General features: G+C 44.8%; 2 protein-coding genes across 3 annotated transcripts in view; one reads left to right on the forward strand and one right to left on the reverse strand.

Moving 5' to 3' along the window:
• Crim1 (cysteine rich transmembrane BMP regulator 1 (chordin-like)) overlaps positions 1-17,850 on the forward strand; it is a gene marked incomplete at its 5' end in the record, with an annotated part of 145,127 nt that extends 127,277 nt beyond the window's left edge. Inside the window, 4 exons of the mRNA XM_013517514.1 lie at positions 6,098-6,292; positions 11,494-11,616; positions 13,961-14,151; positions 15,367-17,850. Coding sequence (XP_013372968.1) covers positions 6,098-6,292; positions 11,494-11,616; positions 13,961-14,151; positions 15,367-15,540 — 683 coding nt within the window. The remainder of the gene's footprint in view (positions 1-6,097; positions 6,293-11,493; positions 11,617-13,960; positions 14,152-15,366) is intronic.
• A 1,398-nt stretch (positions 17,851-19,248) lies between these two features.
• Fez2 (fasciculation and elongation protein zeta 2 (zygin II)) overlaps positions 19,249-24,559 on the reverse strand; it is a gene marked incomplete at its 5' end in the record, with an annotated part of 34,135 nt that continues 28,824 nt past the window's right edge. For both annotated transcript variants that reach the window (XM_013517615.1, XM_013517614.1), the window contains 2 exon segments: positions 19,249-20,151; positions 22,413-22,478. In XM_013517615.1, the coding sequence (XP_013373069.1) occupies positions 20,135-20,151; positions 22,413-22,478 (83 nt within the window).

The following is a 24,559-nucleotide window of genomic DNA, read 5'->3' on the forward strand; positions in this document are numbered from 1 at the left end:
ACCTTTTACACTGCTGTGTCTCGGGCCTCAGAATAGTTCATCAGGCCTCGTCTCCTTGTGTAGAAGGAACGCCGCGCTCATACTGTGTTGGGTTGGTTTGCAGGAGGACTTAGAGTGAGAGCTGCATTTAGCTTCTTGGCCACCAAGATCCCAGAGTAAATTACTTTTCCGGACTCTGAATAGTACACAGGAGATTTGAAAGAACTGATGCAATTTCTAAAGCTGCCTAACTTCCTCCCAGGAAGTTACTCCCCCACCATGACCACCAAAACAGAATTAGAACCTGAAGTAACCATCCAGAAAGTCGTCTCCTGGGCAGAAAGTGCAAACCCAGCTTCAGTATAGGTTAGAGTAGAAGCGGGGGTTTAGGTCTCTATCCGTCCATGAAGGAAAGCAGGGAGCAGACTGGGGACAGCTTCTTTTCAGGGTGTATGTGTACCTAGCATCATGGTCAGAGTCAGCGAAGGCTGTGCATTCACATCAGTGACTCCTGAGAGTCTAAGTTGGATTAGTTGGATTTTGATAGAGGAAGAAAACACTTCTGGATTTCCCCAGCCATCAGTTAGCTTTCTGGGGTAGTTAAATAGCTCAAGAATAAAAAAATAGAGTCTAATCTGTACAGCCTGTTAAGTCTTCTTTTCTTAACTTGGGAAGACTTGAGATGATGAGTTTAAGCAGTTGAAGAAATCAGCCTGGAAGGAGAGAGCATCTCAAGACCTGATCGCTTCTTCCCTTTTCACATCAACAGGAATACAGGAGAAATGGAAGCAAAAACAGTCCTTCAGCTAAAAGACGTTGTGTATTTTTATTGTAGTCATAGTTATAACAAGATGATGTTGCTCATACTTCAATCCAAAAGAGAGAGGACATCCCCCAGCACTTCATGAGTCCAAGTGTCCCTCTGATGCAGCCACGGTGGCAGAGGGCTCCAGGCTGCTGATACGCAATGGTGATAATGGTTGCAGAAGCAAAGCTTCAGGCTCTAGCCTCAGCTTTGTTTCTGTAAGAAGCCCAGAGCATCTCAAGCTGAGTCTGATGGGTGAGGTACAGGCCAGGGCTGAGGAAACCAGGGCTGATCTAAATCAAGCGGTTACTCCATTAAGGAGTAATTGTCTTCCTTGTGTGTTTCAAAAACTGGCCCTGAATGCCTTTGCAAAAGAAAATTCCAAAGCTGTACAAAGCCAGGGCGTTGTCATTGGAATGCACGTATAGCCTGCTGCAAGAACTAGTTAGGGATCATGTTTGTTTGGAGATATAACTCCTGATGTGTTTGTTTTAAAAATAAACTTTATTATATTAGTGTCATACCTCATGTTTTCCTTGGAACATGCTGCTCAAGTCCTTTTCCTGTGAGAGAGAGGTGGGGAGACACACGTCGATGGACACGTTTGCAGGGAAGACCAGGAACCCTTAGTGATCACCGCGCCGTCTTCACTCCTTGGCGGTACTGTACCGGGCATGTACATGCCGTCCGATGAAAGGAGTGGTGACATTCGTAGATTCAGTCATTAGAACCACTTTTGTTTGTGTGGCACCAGTGCCTGCCCAGAAAGCGGCCCCCTTAGGTCATGGCACTGTGTGTCTGCGGGCAGAAGGTGCGCTTGGGTTCTTGTCCTCACCTCACACTTGCTAGCCACACATCCTGGACAAGTGACTTCACTTCCCTGTTCGTCAGATTTCTGTGGAATTAACACAGTACTCTGCCTTCTGTTATGGAGCTCACATGGAATTGACTCGTTTAAAACTGCTTCATGTGGGTCTTGATACACAGCAGGCATTCAACAAGGGGAAGTTATGAGTACTTCTAGGTACTGAAGAACAGAATTTAATGTCATTGTCAGCTTCAACAAACCCATTGGAGTGATAATGCGGTGGTCACAGTGAAATGCCACAACCCAGTCGATGGCTACATACTCGCGTGAGGTTATTCTTAGTCTCGTGCCAGTCTTTTTCTACATTCCTTTTCAGGCTGAGTACTTAACATACTTGTAACATATTCTTGATTAGACTGTGTTGTTCCCCCCAAAGACTGCAGGAACTTTATTACTTTATTACTTAGAATTCTAGATTGCTTAGACTTGTCCTCGTGTCCCCCTGCTTCTAAAGGATTCTAAAAGCTTCCAGCAGAGCTTTCCCAGATTAACCCAGATACTTCCTGGAAGAAGCTGTCAGTACTGTCGCTTGCTGTACAGTGTACCTAGGGGAGATGCAAGCATGTAAGAAATGGGGACATCAAGGCCTCCTGTCAGCCGAAGCTTGCTCTTTCAAGCCTTTGTTCTGGTCAGTGGTCTGTCAAGGGAAATATGCTCAAAGCAGAGTATTTCTATGAAGCCTCATTAACTAAAATCTAATCTAATCTGGACCAGGTAGCAGCCACCTTGGTAAAGATTAGCCAGAGCTTTTCCAAAAAACCAAGAGTCTTCCATTATTTGTATAAAAATATAGTAGAGCAGTGACCAGCCCACGTCTCAGCAATAACTGTGGCTGGGTCTTATGCCCTGTGAAGAAACATTTGCAGTTATGAAATGTTGTTACCGTGATTCAGATGGATTAAGTACGATATCAGGCATTTCTGTGTTGCAGCCTCTGAAACAGGGCCCATCACGAATTAGTGCCTGGTACATTTGGGGGTTCCTGCCACCCCGATGCAGTGCAACCACTGCTAATGTTGACTCACCCGCATTGGGCACTGATACCAACTCAACCTTCCATGGGTGCTGAAAGTTGTGGATAGCCAGAAAGTTTTTCTAGAGAGCCCCAGGCACACTGGAGCCAACATGAAAAAGATCCTGCCAGGGCTGCCTGCTGGCAGGGGACTGGCATTCATCTCTGTGCTCTGCCTGTCTGATACCCCCAGGCTTCTAAACCTGACCTCAAGTTTGAATGAGCTTCGTTGGAGATGAACTGAAGCTGAAGGTGAGATGCTTCCGAGTTAATCAGTGATGAGTAGAGCTTGGGTGAAACAGCTAAGTTGGGAGAAAAACATAAAAACTAGGTCAGCCCACCCCTTGCAAGGAGATAGTTTCACTCAGGCCAGGAAGGGTCCTGAGCGCTCCAGGAATGTCTTCCTCTGAGCAGCGGGGCAGCAGGAGTCTCTCTGTGGGTCCTCCACGGTAACAGGTCCCACTACATTTGTGCTCACCACTCTGCTGCTTTGAATATTAACCTTCATGGAACTTAGTAAGGAATTATTTTGGTGACAGAATGAGAAGTGCTAATTTCACCTAATACGTGGTCAGACATTCTTTCACTCTCTCACCTCCGAAGCGTTCAGAGCAGTTGTTCATTCTCACAGCATTTTATAAATGTGCTGTTAGACAGTGATCTCATACAATTACCGAATGAGTGGTTTACATAGACGCTGTGTTACTCTGAGGCTTAGCGTTTGATCTTTGGCACGGCTTGTGCGGTTTAGTTTTCTTGCAGTCTGTTGCGATTCTTCTAAATGGGTTGGTATCCTTCCTGAAGCACCACTTACATGGCCAGATTTCTTAGAACCACGCTCACTCCAAGATTTGCCCCTCCCTAGGCCCGCATTTGTGGGTAGCCAGCGTTGGGGGAGAAGAGTATTGCATATGAGTGTGTCTGTGTGAGATTTCTGCTTTAGATATGTTTGACTCCTTATCAAGGGTAGCATGTTTCATTGTTAAAAAAGAAAAATTCAATCCTTGTCTAATAGGCACTATTAAGATTTTCCTTCCTTTCTAGAGTTTTTAGTTGTTCTCCTTATATGGTTGCATTTGGGCTACATATAACAGCATAGGATTATGGGGCAATTATGTCATGAGACATTTCAGTATTTTCTTACTGTTGGACACAGGTTTTCCCCCTGATTTCTTGCTATTGTAAATAACACTGCAGTGACATCTCCATAAACAACTTCCCTTTCAGACCTTTTCTGACTATTTCCTTGGGCTAGATTACTACAAGTAGAATTGTTACTTCATCAGAGGAATGGCGTTTTGCCCTGCATGTTGTGTGGCCCTCTTTCAGTCACACTGGTCAGGGACCCCCAGGCCTGTGTCCACCGCTACTGTGTGGGCCTCTGGGCCAGGAAATGGCCTTCTTTGGCATCGACTTTTGTAAAGTGTACAAATGGTATTCTAATGGCTAGCATGTAATTGCTCTTTGTAACATTTTAACCTAGTTTTAAAAGATAATTCTGACCTTACAAACATTAGTAGCATTAAATACCTTGCTAAGATCTTAAGGAAACAGAGCCCAGTAGTAGCTGGTCTTGAATCAAACCCCTTTTTGCAGAGTTCTTACCTGTCTGTCTGTCTGTCTGTCTGTCTGTGCTTCCTTCACCTTCTCTTCCAAGAGCAGCACTGATAAAAGAGGCCACAGAGGAAAGAGGCAGAGGGAGTGGCGGACGAGGCGTGGCAAGGGATTCCACCTTCTCTTTTGTAATTCCCTTGCACAGTAGCCACGGTTGCTCACACGGCAGTCAGCGATGCTGTTCATCATGAGCTGTTGCCGGGTTTATGTAGCATATAGTCAGTGCCATCGCATTATCAAGGAAGGCTCCCTTTCCTCATGAATTCACTACCTGATAGACTCTAGATTTGGTGGCCAACCTAGTGTCCTTGGTGAAATGCTGGTTGGAAGTCAGAATTGTACTTGAATTAGGCTCTGCGTAGCCAGTTTGACAGGTACACTTGGTGTATCTTAATGCAGTCACTTCCTTTGGGATCCCATATTCGTACGAACTGGAGTCATAGGTGTGGTTTGAAAGCTTCCAGATTTGGTTTTAACTTAATAGCGTGCCAAAATATTTTCTGTGGAACATGTAGAAACACAGTGAAGTCCTTTTTAAGCAGATGTGAATAGATATTGGAAAAGTTCTGATAATAACTAGAACTTAACACAATTGCACGTTTATCCTTGTTGAAGCTTAAGGAGCAGTAGGAGACATGGTAGAAAAGTGCTGAAAATTTGAGACGACACATTTTTAACTCTTGATGTAAGCCGCTTCCTGTGCTCAGACATCCTGGGTTCTGTCCTTTGTGTCTGTTCAGTGAACAGTTCCCCTGCTGAGAACTTCCCAGCTGCCTTCCAGGAAGGAAGAACGCTGGGCCCTGGGGACCACTCCTTTCCTAAGGAGCTTTCCTTTCAGATTCCTGCGTAGTTTTTCATTTACTAGTGACCAGTGGCGAGTGAAGCTGCCTTTGGAATCTGAACAAAAAGTTTCCCCAGAGTAATAGGAGGCATCTAGTTACTGACCTGCCTGTGACAGGAAGTGCTCGTATTTCTCCACAGATTTGCCCCATCTCTGCCTGGCTTCTGGTCACATGGGGTCACTTGGGCTCACTCAGAACCACCATTCTTGACCTGTAGAGGGAAAGGACTGTCTGTAAATAAGTTAATAAGAGACAGGAACTTTCAAAGAAAAGGTTGACTGAGAGCAGAATTGAGGATGGTAAAGGGTAGCAGAGAAAAAATGTTTCAGCCATAAATTCCTGTATTATACATCAGAATACTTCTTTAAAAACATTCTGTTCCCAAGAACCACATTTCCCCCCACAAAAAAAAAACTTAGATTGAGATAAAATAAGCTCATTTCTGAAGTGGAAGTGTTTTTGTTGGTGAGAGAGAAAGCCCCACAGAATCTCTGAAAAATGAGGAAAATGGCTCTCCCAGCACAGACTTCCCCTGCGGGTGGCAGAGGAAACCCCTCAGTTCTGCACGGTGCTCCATTGACATTCCTTACCTTTCCTTTGCATCATTTACCAAAAAAGAGAGAGAGACTGACTGAAAGTGGGCCTTTCTGGAGTCCGTCTCTGGCTGCAGGACATGTCACTGGATCTTTTCTCGGTGTCTGTATATCTGTCACCTCCACGGAGGTGTCATGCCCAGCCGGTTGCTTCATTACCATTCAGTGTTAGCCTGTGTGGCCTTTGAGCAGTGTCAGGCCACAGGTTCTGAAGGCCTCCTAGGAGAACGGCAGCAGGGGACTGGGGAAACAGGTGACTGACCGGATTCTGGCAATCTCAAAGCATAGTTTGATTGTACAAAGCTGTCCCCCTTTGTCTCATGTGTACTAATACATTGTGTTGTCACCCCACGCAACTCCACCATGTGCTGTTCTTTTCACTAGAGGACACAGTTCCCAAGAAAGCAGTGTGTCACTTCGGTGGGAAGGCCTATGCCGATGAGGAGCGGTGGGACATCGACAGCTGCACACACTGCTATTGCCTGCAGGGCCAGACCCTCTGCTCCACCGTCAGCTGCCCCCCTCTGCCCTGCGTAGAGCCCATCAACGTGGAAGGAAGTTGCTGCCCAATGTGTCCAGGTATTGAGCCACCATCCTTCCATTGTCAAGCTGCAGTGTTAATTTCTAACCCAGAACCTGCTCACCCAACCATGAGTCCGTGACCCAAGAGGAGTGTGGGCCCAGCTAAAATTGTCCCCTACAAACACCCAGGGTAACTGACCACCCAGGTGAGGGCCAATTCGGGTTCCAGGTCAGAATTGCTGTGGTTCTTCTGACTTAGGTTCTCGTAACCTTTCCTGGCAGTAAAGCCATACAATCTATTGACCCCTGCCCTAGTGGAGTAGCGGTTTAAAAAGATCCCAGGATCAGACGCCGGCAGGAATATGCTTGGGAGCTGGTACGACGTGAATGTATATCAGACCCTGCAGGGAAGGCTGGCATTTAAAGAATGCAGTTCTGGTTCATTCTTTTTTCAGTTCATCAGTTCCAGCCTTTAACCCGACCATCACATGCAGCCTTCTGCCAAGTCTTGGGTGACCTTTTCATCTCTCCCCACATGGAGTGTAACCAGTGAACGCTCCCCGCCCCGCCCCCAGCTGGCTGTCATGGACCCCAAACCTGCGTCTCTCCCAGAATCCCACTGCTCGTGTCAGCTGCATCATTCAGTCTCTTCATCGCCACCCAAGGCCCCACCGCTGCCCAGATGCACTGACCCAGGCCTCCTCCTAGTTCTGCATCTGCATCTCCTGACCCTGCTCTAGTCCCAGAGATACAGGACTTGTGCCCTCCCAGGGCAGCCTCTGAGCAGCGCTCCCAGGTGATCCCCTAAACGCCGAGACTTCCTAGGCAGTCTGGACAGCACCGACAGAAAGAAGCGAGGGCTCGCGCTTAGATCCCGTTGAGGGAGGTCCTGAATTCGTCGGAAACCTTCCCATCTTCACCTCAGCTCTCCGGTCCTCTTGCAGTGTTTCATTAGTCTTGCTCTACTGTAACCTGGGATTCCAGCCAGTTTAGAAGCACGTTTTCTGCTGCACAATTGCAAAACCCAGAGTGGTTAGCTGAGCAGTTCACACGTTGGCCTCTTACTTAGGTGTTGTGCAGACTAGCCCTGTTTGAACATTTCTGAAAATGTCCTTTTTATCCCCTAAAAAGAACAGTGTTAAACACAAAACCGTTCCCACTTACCACCTTGACGTCGATAATGGCGGCTCCTGGCGCGGCTGTGTGCTTCTTCCCACCTGAACCCTGTCTCCACTTGGCTCCCTCATCACCCGCTCTCTCATCATCTCCCCTTGTTCCTGGTGCTCCTTCTTCGCTTCCTTTTGCCGATCCCTCCTCACCTACCCCCTCTCTGAAAGTTGAAGCAAAAGCAAAACTTGGTTCTAGTCATCTTGACCATAGTGGTTGCAGTATTTCAAAAGAGAACAGGAGAGGCAGTTTAGAGATGCTGGTTGTGTAACTCTGATACAGATCATGAGTGCAGACCAAATTCATGCGTAGCATTTTACTCTAAGGGAGAGTGACCTTGGAGGGTTTCACAGAGAAAGGATTTGCCCTGGAACTTGAAAGATACGTCTACTCTTTATTGGCGTTAAGAAGGTAGTCTGACCAAAGACCTTGAGATGCGAGAGGTCACAGCCAAGACCCTGGAGTTGTGAATTCTGGCAAGCAGGAAGTAAGGACAGAAAAAATGAGCACTGGTCAAGATTATTAGTGCCCTGATTATCAGATGAAGAGTTCCATTCCATCCTTTGTAGGAGTGGGAGGGCTCATTTTTGAGCAGGTGTTTGATGTGGATGTCAAGTGTATTTGGGGGAGACGGGCAGGGTGGTGTGCTGGAGGGACTAGGGCATAAGAAGCCGGGACAGCTGTGATACACCATGCAGATGTTGCAGGAAGGGGACAGCAAGGACAGTGGTATATTGTGGCAGTGGTGTAGGAATAAAGTTTCAGTCTCCTTTGTTTGTGACTTTAATAAGAGGACAGATATTGCTAACACCTTCATTCATCACTCAAGATTTCTCCAGTGACTTAGGCATTATTGTTGGATCAAAACTTAATTTCTGCCGATTAACGCTCCTTCCGTGTTGTGGGTGCCTCATTCTCCATCTTACTGCTAAGCAGATTTGGCCGTCAGGCTTTTGCCGTGCACTGACGAAGGCAGAGGGATGCTAGTCCCCTGTTTTGACAGCTGTCTGTGTGACCTTATTCAGAGCTGTTCACCAGACCTGCAGGCTTCCACTTCTCATCCGGATAGCACATGCCTCACCCAGCTGCGCTGTGAGGATGGATGAAATGATAGCAGCGGGCACTCTGGTCTCTCCAGCCAACGGGACCGTTGCTTTGACCCCAGACAGAGCAAAGTCATGCGGGTAGTTAGCAGAAGGTCTGGGACACTCTGGGTCCTAAGTCACTTCAGGAGGCACCTCCCAAAAAAGTGGTGCCCTCAGTTTGTGAGCCTCAAGCAGCTTGCCCCAGATTCCAGAAAGGGACATCTTAAGGAAGGTGACTCCACAAATGACCACATTCCTCTGAAAATAAAATATTTCATCCGTACGTTGTCTTCAGTGTCACCGAAGTTCATATCAGGTAGAACTACGGAGTAACGGTTGCTTGTGTGCGGGCGGCCCTGAGCTGTGTGGCAGGGCGGGGGAGCTTTGCGTCGGTCTCCTGGCTGTGGCCATCTGCAGTAGGAGCAGCGAGGAAGGGCCCTGCTGGGAAGGCGAGGCGCTGCGTGTTAGGGTCTGGGTTGAACGCAGTCGTCGGCCTTGGAAGGTCTCGATCCAGGCGTGGAAACAAACAGCATTTCCACTGCTTTTTGCTGATAACTTCATCTTCTTTTTGTTTGGCAAAACTGCTCAGAAGCAGTTTTTCTCTTAAGTTTGAATTAAAAGGAAACAGGAGCACACGCGTGCATGGACATACTCGAGGGCTCCAAACTGGAGCTGTATTCTGTGAGAAAGGAGACGTGGGTGGGTTTTAATCAGAGTTGAACTGAGTTAGTGGTGTGAGCTGACACAGAGGATAGGTGGGAGCCGCTGGGCAGTGAGAAGACCCGTCAGGAGCGGTCGTCAGGAGACCCTGGAGTGCAGCAGGGATTGAGACAGCTGAGCTGACTCCTAACGCCCTGACCAGCATCTGCCTCACAGGATATGCTCAGGAAGCCTTTATAGAACATTGGCGGCCTAATTAATCACTGAAGACCTCTCCTGTACCCGAGACCCGTCTGCCTAACATTCCCTGCCTGTGTCCACCAGATAGAGCCTTTCGAAGCCCCTGTGGGAAGAGAAGTTACCCCATGGAGTGTCTGTTGTTGGCACAGTTTTACCTGAAACCTCCCCATAGGGAGGGGTGTGCCAGGCCTGGCACTTTCAAAGCTGCTTCTCTACTGCTCTCACCAAGAAGAACCCGGAGGTGGAACTGGGTTTACCCCAGCTTTGGAGCCTCTGTGGAGACTTTCTCTGTGAGGCTGTCAGAAGTCACAGGTCTGACGGAACAGACCGCCCATCCCTCTGTCATGCTAGCGCTGGGGGCCAGCCAGTGTGGGTCCTGCTGGAGTAGGAAGGCCCCACTCCACAAGCTACGCAGGGCAGGGAAGGGACGAAGGCCCCTGTGCACTGAAACACATCACCCGAGTGCTTTTCTTCCCAGAGTCATCGAGAACATTCATGCCCCAGATCTGGCTTTCTAGTGGGTGGGCAGAGCGACCATCCCTCTACAACCACCTCCCGGAATGACCCAGGCAAGACCCACCAAATGAGGACCTAGGAGAATCAGTACAGTTTATAAGATGTTTTGATGATTCGAATACAGCAAATTTTTAAGACAAGGCCTTGTTGTATAGTTCAGGCTGGCCTTGAATTCATTGTGTAGCCCAGACTGGCCTCAAACTTTAGGCAACGCTCCTGCCTCAGCCTCCCGAGTGCTGGGATTATAGGTGTATGCCACCACGCCTGGCTTCTTGAGAATCATTCGTTTGTATGTATTCCTGTTTCTGCAGATGGTATTTTCAGTGTGTTCTAATTCTGGATCTCGCAGGGATCCACTGAGCTTTTTGAAACTAAAGACCTTTTAAGTCTAAAGGTCTTTTAAGTAAGAAATCAGAGTAGAGGACTAAGACTAAAGTGGCTTTATACTTGGATGAAGCAAGAAAACTTGAGCTTTGGAATCCCAGAACAGTGGAATGTTGTACATTGGAATCCCGGCTCTACCGCTTACTAGCACATAACCTTAGTGAGTTCCTTAACCTCTCTGGGTTGTTTGCCTGGCTGGGCGCTTCACTGACTCCGAAGCTGAGCAAGGACTCTCCTCTTTATCACTTTGTTGAAAGCCTGATAGCTTTGGGATTGAAAACAATCAAATAGAGAGGATTATGAGCCCTGTTTAATTTATATTTATGTGTTTATTTTGGTCTTTGGGTTCTAGTGAGTACTTAGGATTATTAATGCCAACATCTTTATAAAAATTGCTTGATATGAAATGGAACTGATCAAAAGGAAGTACCTGAGTGGGGCAGGCTTTCACTTTGGCATTTTAAAAACAGAGGTTAAGAATTATTTCTTTTCATTAAACTGTTGGGCCACTTGGCAGCCAGATGAAATACAGGTGTAAAAACGTATTTGCTGAGGAGAGCTCTAAATTTCCTTCTCTGATTCTGCCTAGAACTTGGCTTCCAAAAAAACGTGAGGATAAAGAATATTCTTAGACAGTTTTGATTCATGTTACAGAGTTGTGTTGGTCAAGATGCCTTTGCAGTCCAGCCAGATAGCGCACACACAGCCTGAAGATGAGTCTCCCGTCGGAGTCGTCCCCCTAGTACTGTAACACACTTGCGCCGCCTCAAGGTCTGCCCCCACCCGTCGCCCTCAGAGGGAGACAGCAGAGGGGTAACTGTGTCAGTGCCACTGGCATTTATGTAAGTGATTGAACACTGCGGATTAAAGAGCCACAGTTACTAAAGTACAGTATTTAGCTCTCCCAAGTATATTGCTGTATTTTGTCAGTCCTCATCAGTTCAAACAAAACTATAGAGCCAGCACCACTTGCCGTGAGGAAACCTGGTGGGGCAGAAAACCTCTTATTCTTTTCATTGTAAGAAGTGCTTCCCACCACTGCAGAGCTGGTGACTCTGGCACCAGTGAGGTAAATGCGGAAACTGCACCTTGCATGTCTTGGGAAACACAGTATTACGTTGGATGTTCCATTTGGATTAAGGGTATAAAAGACAACAAAGGCAGCTTCTCTCCATCATCTCTCAGAAAACTGCTTCCTTCTTGTAGAAATGTATGTCCCAGAACCGACTAACATACCCATTGAGAAGAAAAATTACCGTGGAGAGATTGACCTGGAGGTCCCCGCGTGGCCCACACCTAGTGAAAATGACATCATTCATCTCCCTAGAGGTAAGCGTTGAAGTTACTTGAAACTTTCTAGTCTTCTATAGGACCACTTTGTTTTTTCCTAATTTTTAAAGTTTCCTGTATTTTCAGTGGCTTGCCCAAGTAAGTTCAGATAACTACTACAGGGCAGATTTGCTTGGCTGGAACATATTAAACACCAAACACTGATAAAATAAGTCAGCAAGTAACTGGATAAGTTTCCTGACCCTACATGCCCAGAGACTTGGCGATGATGGAAAGAAATATGTTCCTAGTCGTAAGTGGTTGGTGTGGAATTTCTAAGCCATCTCTCAAAAGTCTGTACGTGAATAAACTTCGTAAGCAAGGTAATAGTGAATTATTCACTGCCCCTGTGGGCTCTGTACTGAGCACGAATGCTTTAGGTCTCCCTCTCCTGGGTGGTTTTCACCCCTGGAGAGTTCAATTTATTACATGTGTTGAATTTTCCAGTCACCAGGTTTATTCCATGACTTTTTTTCTTGTTCAGGCCTTTCAGTTGTGTATATTAAAGAGGGTAGTTTGTTTCCCCATAGCTAAGTAGTAGGCAGAGTTCCTTTCAATACTGTCCTCCCTTCAAGAACAAGAGTATAAACTTGCTGTGACCCATGGCTCAATACTGCCTCCTGTCGACGCCAAATACATTTGCAGAATGATTCCTGTAGTCCTTGTGTTTCTTTTGGGAAAAGCAGTACTCACTGCTTGAGAGACAAATGGTCTGTTACTGTAGCTATTTTAAATGTTATGCTTGGATCAAGCTAGATGACGAGAGAGCCAAATTCCTGGACCCAAATTTTGGCTCCTTGTGTAATTGCTCTGGCCAAGTGTACATTAGCGTTATGCTTACAGTCGTTCAGTCAGTAAATGTCAGTGCCTGCTGCGTGCCTGGCCCTGTGGCCGATGTGGGCTTCGGTCATGAGAATAGCCCGACTTAGTGCAGTGTGTTGAGGACTTGTGCGCAGCATTACTGTTCCAGTCCTTGAAGAGAGGTTAACTCTGGTGTCAATATATGCTTCTCCCACACAGCTGATCTAATCTGCAAGCTTGTGAATCGTACTGGTGATACCTGTTTTCATTTTTTGCTTTGGCTGCTAGGAAGCTCAGAGTTAACTATGGCTTGCTTTTAGCATCAAAACAGAACAGAAAGACCAAGCTTTGTACAGAAACTTCAGGGTCAGCTTCACTTTTCCTGTCACCAAGGTTTTCCTTAATTTACTTTTTAATTTTCTTGTAAGACATATTCCTAAAACCACTCCCTATGTCACTTGGAATACAAGGATGTAAAGATTCATTCTTCTGTTCACTTTTTATTTAAAACCTTGAATTCCTGAATACAGTGTTGCTTTTATCTGTGACATTTCTCTTGATGCTGATAAATGTTTCTTTTCTCCCCTTCCTAGAAAGTATTAACACCTGTGCTGGCTAAAATGAGGAAAATTCTGTCCCCATTCCTTCCCACCCCCACCCACAGAGCAGAGACACAAGCGGATCGCCAAAAATCTGAGTTTTACCAGGAGAGTCTTGATACCTCAGAGCTGCATTATTTCATGAGCAGCAAGCACTTCCAGAACAACTGAAGAGTAATTCTCTTTGATTGTCTCTGTCTGTACCTTTCACTAAACTGGACTTGGACACACTTAAAAAACTTGACTGGAACAGTTTTCTGGAAAGAAAATAAACTCAGTGAAGTCCCCTTTAACCTTAGCCCTGTTTGCAGCATTCATTGCAAGAGCAGTATTCTAAAAGAACAGATCTTCATTCGTAAGAGCAGAATGAAATGCCCCTGTGCAAGTGCAGTTAATTGAGGCAGGAAAATAGAGACGTAGTGAGTTTTTCAGCAGATTTATGGAAAGTGCAGCACTTTGCTTAGAACTAAGAAAACCAGAAAGCACCGAAAGATCGAGCTTCGGATGCTGGTTTCTATTTTTGCTCTAATTAATCTCTGCTGTCATACCAATTAGAAGGTACTTTGTCTTAGTCCATTTGCCAGTAAGCAAGGATGTTTCTTCAACACTTTAGACCGTAGCATATGTTACCTGTAATCAAAATGTTTAATATTAATCAAAATATTTTTAAATTACTGATTTTAGCCACTTCTATTTTCTTGATTAGCTAGAACCAGTATCATCTTGCCCAGTTATTAACATGTTCACCCTAATTTGTTTTTTTCTTTTAATCCACCCCTAAGCACTTCACCCTCTACTGGAAGCTCTTTGCATCAACATTAGACTTTAATCATGTGTTTAGCGTCAGAGTACTGGGAAGCAGTAAAACCAAGTTGTGTGTAATTCAAATAATCCTTCAAAATTCTGGTTTAAGTAATAAATGGTTGGAATTTGTTTTCTCCTAGATATGGGTCACCTCCAGGTAGATTACAGAGACGGTAACAGGCTGCACCCGAGTGAAGACTCCTCGCTGGACTCCATTGTGTCAGTTGTGGTTCCCACAATAATATGCCTCTCCATTATAATAGCGTTCCTGTTCGTCAATCAGAAGAAACAGTGGATACCGCTGCTCTGCTGGTATCGAACACCAACCAAGGTACAGTCCTGCGAAAGTTACAGTCTCTTGAACGGTGAAATGAGGGACGCTTACACTGTTGTATTTCCTTGAAAGTGTTTAATATCTTTTGTATGAGCCAGTGAAATTTTTACTGTGCTGTTCATACCCTCAAATGACTATCGAGCCATAGCAATCAAAAATGTAGTTCTTAGCCAGGACTGGATTGATCCCTGGGTGATACCCATCATCCACTGCTTAATGAGTCCTGATCTCTCATGGACCAACTTCCTGATCTAATTTGAGGTTTTCAAATGAACAAATACCTGAGGATTGATTCCTAAATTAGTGTTTATATTAAAACTCGAAAGTTCATCACCTGGTATTTCTTAATTATTAATGCAAAATTGGGAGAGAAAAGAAATCACAAAGGGAGAGAGATTACTCAGGAAAGGGCAATAACAGAGCTTGGAGATATTGAGGAGGTAGATACGTCAAAGGGAGAAACAGCACCAGATGAAGACTGTGTACGGTACCACAGGACGAGCTAGAGAAGCAGACACCCTGTCAAGGGAGAAAAAGTACGTATGCGTGTGAGTACAAATACAAAAGGCCTCTGAATCTGCCTATTTTAAAAGGATAAAACTATGAATTAAGGGAAGTCATAATTTCTTCCAACTCTTATTCTACCTTTTATATTTTTAAAAATCATACAACTTCGAAAATTAGAAACCTGACTATTTTACCCAACTTAGCATCTAGGTAACCCTTACATATAAAATCCATCAAATAGTTACCCTGCCTCGGAGTTTCTTTCTTGCACGGAGCACATCCTCCATTCTGGGCTCGTGCCGGGCTGGGAAACAGTGCTGAGCAATGTATAGTTGCCGTGTCCAAAGCTGCGACGAGAGACCCACTCATACAGAACCTGAGATGCAGTGCTGCACGCCGGGGTTGGGCCGGCACATAACCTCAACCTCGCAGAGTACGGTTTTGTGTTAAAATCTGCCTGCTTGGTTAACTTCCTTTAATTTTCCAGCCCTCTTACACACAAGCGTTTGAAGTCAGTTATCTTGTCACTTCACCAGTAGAAGCATAGGGGGAGTACAGTAGGAGGTGACACCCCACATGTCTGACCATCAGGGAGCTGTGCAGTTGTTACTTCACCTGATCAGGTCTTCAGCGTCTGTACATTTGAGGAATAGAAGACAGCTAATTCTATGTGTTCTCTTTTTTTTCCATCTTCTCACTAAACAGCCTTCTTCCTTGAATAATCAGTTGGTGTCTGTGGACAAGAAGGGAACCCGTGTCCAGGTGGACGGTTCTCAGAGAATGCTAAGAATTGCTGAACCCGATGCAAGATTCAGTGGCTTCTACAGCATGCAAAAACAGAATCATCTACAGGCAGACAATTTCTACCAAACTGTGTGAAGAGAAAGTCAGCGTGGTTGAGGTTTTAAAAGACAGACATCAACTAAATCTGCTTTTGAAAGTAAACTAGAGTTTGTGCACCTGCTTAGTGGATTGTATTGGATTGTGACTTGATGTACAGCGCTAAGAACTTACTGGGATGGGCTCTGCCTACAGCAGTGTGCAGAACAAGCATTCCCACTTTTCCTCAAGATAGCTGACCAAGTGTTTTCTTAGAACCAAAGTTTTTCAAGTTGCTAAGGTATATTTGCTTGTAATATAGCTGTAGAGGTTCTTGGGGGTGGGACGGTGAGTTTGGTTGGGGAACTGGGTGGGGCGGGTGGTGTTGGGAAGAAACATTGGTCAGCTTGGCTCGAGGAGAAATCCAGTAAAACAGAAGCAGTTCAGTGGCCCAGAGGATATTTTTTTCCTGCTGCTCTGAAGACTGCACTGGTTGCTGCAAAGCTCAGGCCTAAGTGAGCAGGAAACAGAAAAGGCCCTGCGACCCAGCTGCCATAACCACCTTAGAACGACCAGACGAGTGCGTCACAGCTTTCGATAGCCATCCCAGGTCTAAAGCCACGAGTTTCTTTTCTATACAGTCACGACTGCAGTAGGCAGTGAGCAAGCCAGGGAAATGCGAGCTAGCAACATTTCTCTAAAGCGGGTTACTAAGGGTATATACAGTTATACTTTTTTGCTGCTTTCGTTTTCTTCCAAGCCAATCAGCCAGTTCCTAGGAGAGACAGCAAATGAACAAGGCCTAAGTCACTTCTTGATGTGAGCACTGGAGCTTTTCTTCCAACAGTGTGGCAGGAAGGAGGGAGGGAGGTGAAGGACACCAGGCATTTCCAGGGGCTAACCTCATCGTTCGTTACTGCTTTGTTCTGTTCTGTTGTTGGTTGTTCATAGTTCTTGTCGAAGCTCTAGCTTAAGAGGAAACTTTTTTTAAAAAAGACTGTTTGGGGATTTTTTTTCCTTATTATAGAATGATTCTACAAAATAGAAACTACTTCATTTTAATTGTATATTATTCAAGCACCTTTGTTGAAGCTCAAAAAAAATTATGCCTCTTTAAACTTTAGCAATTATAGGAATATTTATGTAACTATCTTATGCTTCAGAAAACAAAAGTATTTGTGTGCATGTGTATATAATATATATATGCATATATATTTATACACATACAATTTATGTTTTCCTGTTGAATGTATTTTTATGAGATTTTAACCAGAACAAAGGCAGATAAACAGGCATTCCATATTAATGCTTTTGATCACTTAGAGATGTTTTTTGAGTAACACAAGTCTCATTCTACCTACAGTTTAATTGGGAAGATATGTGTGTGAGTGTGTGTGTGTGTGTGTGTGTGCACGCACCTTGAGCAGCCAGCATCACCCCTGCTGTGGAGAAGACACTCCTCTATCACGATCTTCTTCATTCGGATTTGCTTTCAGTTGGTTTTCAATTTGCTCACTGGCCAGAGATATTGATGGCAGTTTTTATCTGCATCACTAATCAGCTCCTGGATTTTTTTTTTTTTTTTTTTTCAAACAACTGTTTGAAACAACTACTGGAATATTGTCCACAATAAGCTGGAAGTTTGTTGTTTGCCTCAAATATGACTGTATAGTATAGTGTTAACTTTTCAAACAGCTCTTAGCACTTTTATACTAATGACCCATTGTGCATTGATTTTTCTTTTAAAAATGCTTGTTGTAAAAGACACAGATACCCAGTATGCTTAATGTGAAAAGAAAATGTGTTCTGTTTTGTAAAGGAACTTTCAAGTATTGTTGTAAATACTTGGACAGAGGTTGCTGAACTTTAAAAAAAATTAATTTATTATTATAATGACCTAATTTATTAATCTGAAGATTAACCATTTTTTTGTCTTAGAATATCAAAAAGAAAAAAGAAAAAGGTGTTGTAGCTGTTTGCATCAGAGAAACAAAAAGATTTATTATCAAGGGGCAATATTTTTATCTATTTCCAAAATAAACTTGTTAATGATATGTTACCAAAATAGATTTATATCAGTCTGATTAGTATAAAATTTTGTTGACAATTAATCCATTCCTGGCACAAAAAGTCTTTATCAAAAAAAAATTGTAAATGCTTGCTTTTTGTTTTTTCAATCATGGCCATATGAAAATACTAACAGGATATAGGACAAGGTGTAAATTTTTCTATTATTTTAAAGATATGATTTATCCTGAGTGCTGTATCTATTACTCTTTTACTTTGGTTCCTGTTGTGCTCTTGTAAAACAAAAACAAATATAATTTCCTGAAGAATAAAACAGATATATGGCACTTGGAGGGCACCGTAGTTCTAGTTTGTTTTTGTTTTCTTCAAAAAGGAAAGCTCTACCAAGAAGACGTGCAACTTGGTTGTTGGCAGCAAATAAACACTTGGAGTCACAATCACATGGAACTTCCTAAGGCTCCCTGTCTAGGATCAGAAAGACAAACGGTATCTTTGAGACTCTCAGGCCAGCACATCTCCAGTGTCACAGCAGCATGTTCTCGGCAGGTGCCCCTTTCCCAAGAAGCCCTTGTCACAGCTGGAGTACACGGCCCAGGGTGCTGAGCTCCAGGGACACAGAACCCTGCCTACCAGGGGTGACAGGTCAGAAATGCACTCACCCTGAGGACAGGTCTTGTCTGCTTTGCCTAAGTGTTTCAGACATCTGGTGTCTTTAGATTTTTAGAATATTTCTGCATACACATAATGAGGTGTCTTGGGAACGGGACCCAACTATAAACACAAAACTCACTTAGGTTTCATACACGCCTTCTAGACATAAGCAACGGTAATTCACGGTACCGTTGGTGGAAACTGGTTTCGCTGTGACCTGTCGCCTAAGTGAGGAACGGAATTTTTATTTGTAGCATTATATTGCTGCTTAAACACCTTGATACTGAAGCGTTTTGGATTTGACTTTCAGGTTACAGATAGCCTGTCTCACCACTAAGGTGTCATGTTCAGGAGAAGCAGTGTGATGGGAACACCTACAGCTGTTTGTTACTGAACAAGCGTTTATCACGCAAAGTAATTACAAGGAGACTTTGAGCAGACAGGGAAAAGTAGGTGTATTTTCACACACTTCAGATGCATCAACTTCAGCATGATCTCCGCAGACCACTGTTGAATTTCTTCCAGAAACATTTCCCCAAGGACTTCTTGCTATACTGTTTATCTTTGAAAGCTACATTTCTCGTACAAGGCATGCTTTTTTACAAATCCAGATCAAATTTATTTAGATTATGAATAGTGTATAAGTATACATCTTCATGAATTCACGGGGAAGTGGCAAATAAGTTCCACATATTCACTATCAAATAAAACTAACAAAAACAAGGAAGCCCTTTCAAATTGCACAAGCCCTTAGAGAACTGAAATGCCACTGAAGCATCAAACGCCGAACGGCCTCCGGCTGCTCAGTCACGGCCTCTCAGTGAAGGCGGCGAGGGAAGGGCGGAAGTTTACAAGTCCGCGACGCAGGTCCCACGCAGACTGCTTACACACTCCACTCGGAGGACTGGGCCACAGCCTTAAGCAGGACGTTTGTCGTTCCACAGCAGCTCAGCGGGATCTAGAGTTCCTCTTCAGTGTCGTGGGGCTAAGCGAGGCTTCTCTAGCTCATGCTTCAGGGACAGACACTGGTATGAAGTGCAAGAGTACAGTACCGCAAAGAGGGAAAGAAACAAACTCAAGGCTCTTGAGTATATTATCTTTACATTTATTAAATACCATCATCTTGACTGAAACTGGCAACACGGCTCACGATGAGCGATATGTCCACGAGTAGCTGTGTCTGAATCAGTACTGCAGGGAAGATGGGAAACGGGGGCCACACACAGGGACAAAACCCAGAACCGTCACGGGTTCTGCGCGGGCAGTGCAGCAGCGTAGTTTCTTAAGCACCATGAAGGATACAAGCTCCTTTTAAAGTACACTTTTCACAGACACATAAGACACAGCACAGCTGAAGTGAACGCGAGACCCCGACAGCCGCAACTGCACGGTGAGAGTGCATAGTGGGGAAATGAGCCGCAGGCTACCAGATCCGTCACCCACCGAGGCCGGTGTTCCCTAGGAGCCAAAGTAGTGCTTACTCTGGTGTTGCATCTTCAAAACAGCACGAACTTTAACTTTTGTTCTCTGGACAATACTGGTAGGCAATGTTTATACTGACAGGTGTCTTACAAAAATCAGTGTTCTTGCCATCACTGAAGAACAGCTGAAGTATAAATCCCTCAGCTTCACGCTACTTCTTCAGTGCAATTCCGAAGTAGAAAGCCGTACAAACTCAGCGGGCCTACTAGAAAACTGTACCTGCACATGCACAATTAATATTACTCTCTACTAAGAGAACAGTTCGTAATTGTTAGCAGATTGACGAAAACCCATCTCGAGAATTTGAATGCCGCAGTTCTCTTGGTTCTATAAACAAAGCATTAGTGAAGTCACGATCTGTTAATACTGCGGCACAGACCCAGGTTCGGTGCGCTGGGTTTCCCGCGGCAGGAAGGACACGGTGGCCAGCTTTCAGAATAATGCTAGAGGAAATCGAAGTCCACGGAAGATAAAGCTGCTCCATAATGCTGCTCTAGGTGGGACACAGAACTAGAATAAAAAAGAAAACTTTTAGGAAGAAATGTGTCTTGTCTACATTTACATCAAATGTGTACTTTATATACATTTAGTATGTATATAAGAAGCAATGAGGTAATGAAGACGTTAAGTAATGAGGAATGCAAGGATCGGTAATAGTCAAGTTTTTTAAATGGTCTAAGAAGCTACACCCAACAATGAGAAATACTCTCAAGACACAACGGAACTGCCCAGAAATGAGACACTCAAAGGCCATGTCTCGCAGGGTATCACTCAGAGATCGACATAAGCCCGTCCCTTGAGCCCTAGACCATGAGGGTTGCAACACGGCACACAGGCTCCCTCATGAAGTCAAAGAAGGGTACAAGATTGTGCGCACAGTTTTTCTCCTACCCAGGATCGCACAGCAGCAGCCATACCTACATTTCTGGGCTGCAGCACGACAGCCAAAGACGGGGCAGGGTGGCAGCAGGCTGAGTGGGATACCCAGGCAGGCGTGAGGAGATGCTGAATTAGCCACACAGCACCCATCCTACTTTCCTTGCCAAATGAAGCCGCTTCACCTTCTTTCACTTCTGATCTTTGCATTAAAACTACGTACATTACATTTAGACAGCCAAGCCATACATCTGTATTAAGACAGTGACACAGACAAGCCACACAAGGGGAAGGAGTATTATCCCCCTGAGCAAAATCCCCCTCCCGGGTAGTGTCCTACTGTCCTCAGGGAAGAGGGCCAGTTGACAGGCTGTGCATTTTGAGGGTAGGTGGAAAAGAGCGCTTTTAATTATCCCACATCAGGCCCACCCACCCAGACCTGAACATCTGCATTTTCCGGACCACAGAGCCCCTGCCTGAGTGAGTCCAGCTTCCTTTCCACCCGGTCCTCACGACACAGACCCAAGACAAAAGCGTCACACATGCACAGCAACAGCTCGTCAGAAGCAGGGACAGGACAGATGGAACTGCGTTACAGACAGGAGCCAGCAGCTGAGCAGGGGCAGAACTAGCCAGATGCTGCCTCCCGAGGCATGCAAGATGGGTCACAGTTACACGCCTAGGCTTTCTGAGTTAAGAATTAAAAATCACCCTGCCCCGTGCCCCCATCCCAGCGCAGTGCTCTCAGGGACCTAACGTCCCTCCATGTAGACAAATGTTAAGAGAGCTACAAAATTCCTCCCAAGCGCACTCTCTGGACCTCCTGGCAGCGCCCTAGGGGCTCCACTATAATTAAACTAAGACATGTTCTTTGTGTTTGTCTCATTCCTGTTCCACATCTAGAAGAACAAACCTCTGAACAATCCAGCTTTCATACCAATGCTAGCAAAACACAAAAGCAAACAAAGATGTCAGGTATAAAAAAAAATCAGAATTTCATAGGGAGAAAAAGCCGCCCATCAGGAAAACAACGGTGTATTCAAACGCGGTGTTAATACAGTCTTTCTCCCGTGTTCACCCCACTAACGCTGGCTGGAGTTTTTACATTCACATCCGGGCTCATAAGTGAGACCCCTGCACTGTTCACTTTGAGCCCCTTGCCTCGGGCGCATTTTGTGATGCCTTCAAAATCTGTTGCACTAAGTAATTGCTGCTTTAGAAAAAATCATTTCACTGAGAAGTATCAGTTTGGCCTGTACTGCCTGAGTGCTTCGGCCCCCTCTTGATCACCCACACTTCTGCTCTTGCTCAGCAGTGACCCCCTTCACTTCTCCACTGCCTTTGCCTTCAGGGTCCCATCTTGTGCGATCCTGATCTTGTTCCTAACACTGATGACCCATCTTTCACTGTCGAGCGTCTGGAAGTCCTTCTCTGTATGCTCTCCTCCCCCGTGGGCCCCCCACACCCATCTCCTTTGTGTCCCCCTTGAAACTGGTAACTGCTTTGAGCATTTCCTCCACCTGTGCCCACTGATGATCTGTCCTTCCTTTTCTGCTGCCCCACGATGGCAGAGACTGCTTCTCGAGGCCCCCAGGATCAACAGGTCTACCCTGACACCCACGTAACTACGCCGACGGCTTCCTCGTGCTCTTCCTGCCTCCCTCAATGCTCACAGTTTGGCTGTGGAAAGTATTTCTAGCCCAGGACCGCAGATGAAAGTTAAATGTTATATGACAATGATATTCAGAGCATATGCCAGTCATTTATCCTCACTCCACACAGTAAGACTGTGAAATTATATGTTTAGAAATCACTTTGAATCTTAGCAAAACGATACATTTAACTGACAAATCAAAACTCCCCAGCCACTGTATCTACACCACTTTAAAACTCACCTTTCAGTATATAGTCAGTTAACAAACTCGGAACTTTCTCACTATCATCCTTCATGGCAAGAAGAACTGCAAAAGAAAGAAGAACAGTAACAATTTAAAACTCAGATGGAAAGTAATACTTCATTTTAAATACTGCAGTCTTAATATTAAGTAAATGAATCATGCAAATTAAAGGTTATTTTCTGGGTAAGAGAATACAAAAGTAAAAGCTCAACAAACTGAGGAACTCCCGAGAGTTTCTTCCCGGATTTAAAATGTTACAACATGGGAGGCAGAAAAAAGGAAGTGGGCCATTTACATGACACCTCCACTCTGTCAGAGGAAATACTAGACTGAACTACTACTACAGTGCACTCTGATGGGGATCAGGAGGGCCTCAGCACTGTCTGTCTTGTGAACCAGGAACTGGAGAGTTTACTACTCCTCCTCACTGGGGAGGAACCAGGGAGACACCTCATCCTGAAGGGAAACTTGACTTGTGTTGTGTTGCTGTGATTTGTCTCGTTTTGTTGGTGCTACAGATCAAAGACAGGGCCTCGTACATGCGAGGCAAGTGTTCTCCTGAGCTACACCCCAGCCTGACAAATCTGTCCTTTTTTTTTTTTTTGGTGCTGAGAATTGAGCTTGGACCTTGCACGTGCCAGGCAGACACTTGTGCCGCTGAGCTAGATCCCCAGCCCCCGTCTTTTCAATAAAGACCCAAACAGAAAAAGCAGCCACTGAGTATAATGTTTGGGTTTTGGGTTTTTAATCCAGACCACTTAGGTAAACATAAGCTCCCAAACAAGTACTTCATATACGTGCTGCTAAAGCAGCACACACACACAAGTATTGTACGGTGACTGCCAATTCAGACTTCCTCCAGAATATCCTGATGAAAATACTCTACTACTTTCCTGAGATACGTGACAAGCGGCACAGTGTAACTATCACAGCAGCTTTCCTGGGCTTAGGCTCTGGCTCGACTATTTCCTGACTTCTGTGACCTACCAGCTCTGTGCATCTGGTTCCTCATCCATAAAATGAGCGTAACAAGTAGATCTATCTCAAAGCCTTATGATGAAGACTAAGTTACATAGATGTAAAGGACCTACACGAGTGTCTAGTATAAATCATAATGAATAGCACCAATATAATTCCCATTACTATTATCAGTGCATCCGTGATCCCCTTCTAAGAGCTTCTACAAGGAAGCCTGCATGTCTACGAACCCTGTTGTCTCCAGGGGGCATTGCTCTGAGCTTCATCTATAGATAGTGGCAGAAGGCGCACAAGTCCTCTCCAAATTTTTCAAGAGAGAACCATTTTTTTTTTAACTTTCAAAGCGAAAGTCACCCTTCCATCCACTGTCTTCACAATACCTCCTGGTACCCGTCTTAACTTTGACATTCTCTCACCCAAAGATTCCACAAATTCCAACCATGTCAGTCTATGAGGACATCGTCTAAGTCTCAGCCCCAGGACATTCTGATGATGGAACTGCAATGACTTTGGTGTGTCCTTGATCTGAGAAGGCGGCCTCTCAGTAATCCCTAGCCTCTGAGCAATACTTAACGCGCCCTTCCTTGGAGGACTATTATATTCGGTAGTTTCATTTTCAATCGTGTTTTACAATGTTTTAATATCTATTTTTAAAAATGACCTATCAAAAGCCAGCATTATTAAAAGCAGAAATGCCAAAGAATTAAGAGACCTAGCCCTACAGTTAACCATCCTCCATGTGATCTTGGACACTTAACAAATTTGTAAGCTCTTCCTGAAAATTAAGCGGCTCGCTTGATTTTTCAGCTTGGATTGGCTGGTGTCCCTTGATTTATCAATATGTAAATATAATCTGTTTTTTTAAGTTGTGTTCACCAGAATAAATGCTTAACATTCACAGGCAGTCAGGTGGTGCATACGATACTGTCATCCTTTCTTCCCCTGCCCATCCCCCCATGTCTGAATTTTCAAAATAACATCAATTGTTCATATCCATCTACACAATGCTCTTTCACTTGGGTCCCTCCTAATTAACAATTATCATAAATATTTACAAGTACAAAGAACTTAGATGATTAGCAAATTCAATCCCTTCATTTTAAGGGCTGACTCTGAATTACTCCCCATCATGCACAATTCATTTACTGTGAGCTAAACGTAGCAAA

This window comes from Chinchilla lanigera, unplaced genomic scaffold (assembly GCF_000276665.1).
Source record: "Chinchilla lanigera isolate Chin_1 unplaced genomic scaffold, ChiLan1.0 scaffold00040, whole genome shotgun sequence".
Classification (NCBI taxonomy): domain Eukaryota; kingdom Metazoa; phylum Chordata; class Mammalia; order Rodentia; family Chinchillidae; genus Chinchilla; species Chinchilla lanigera.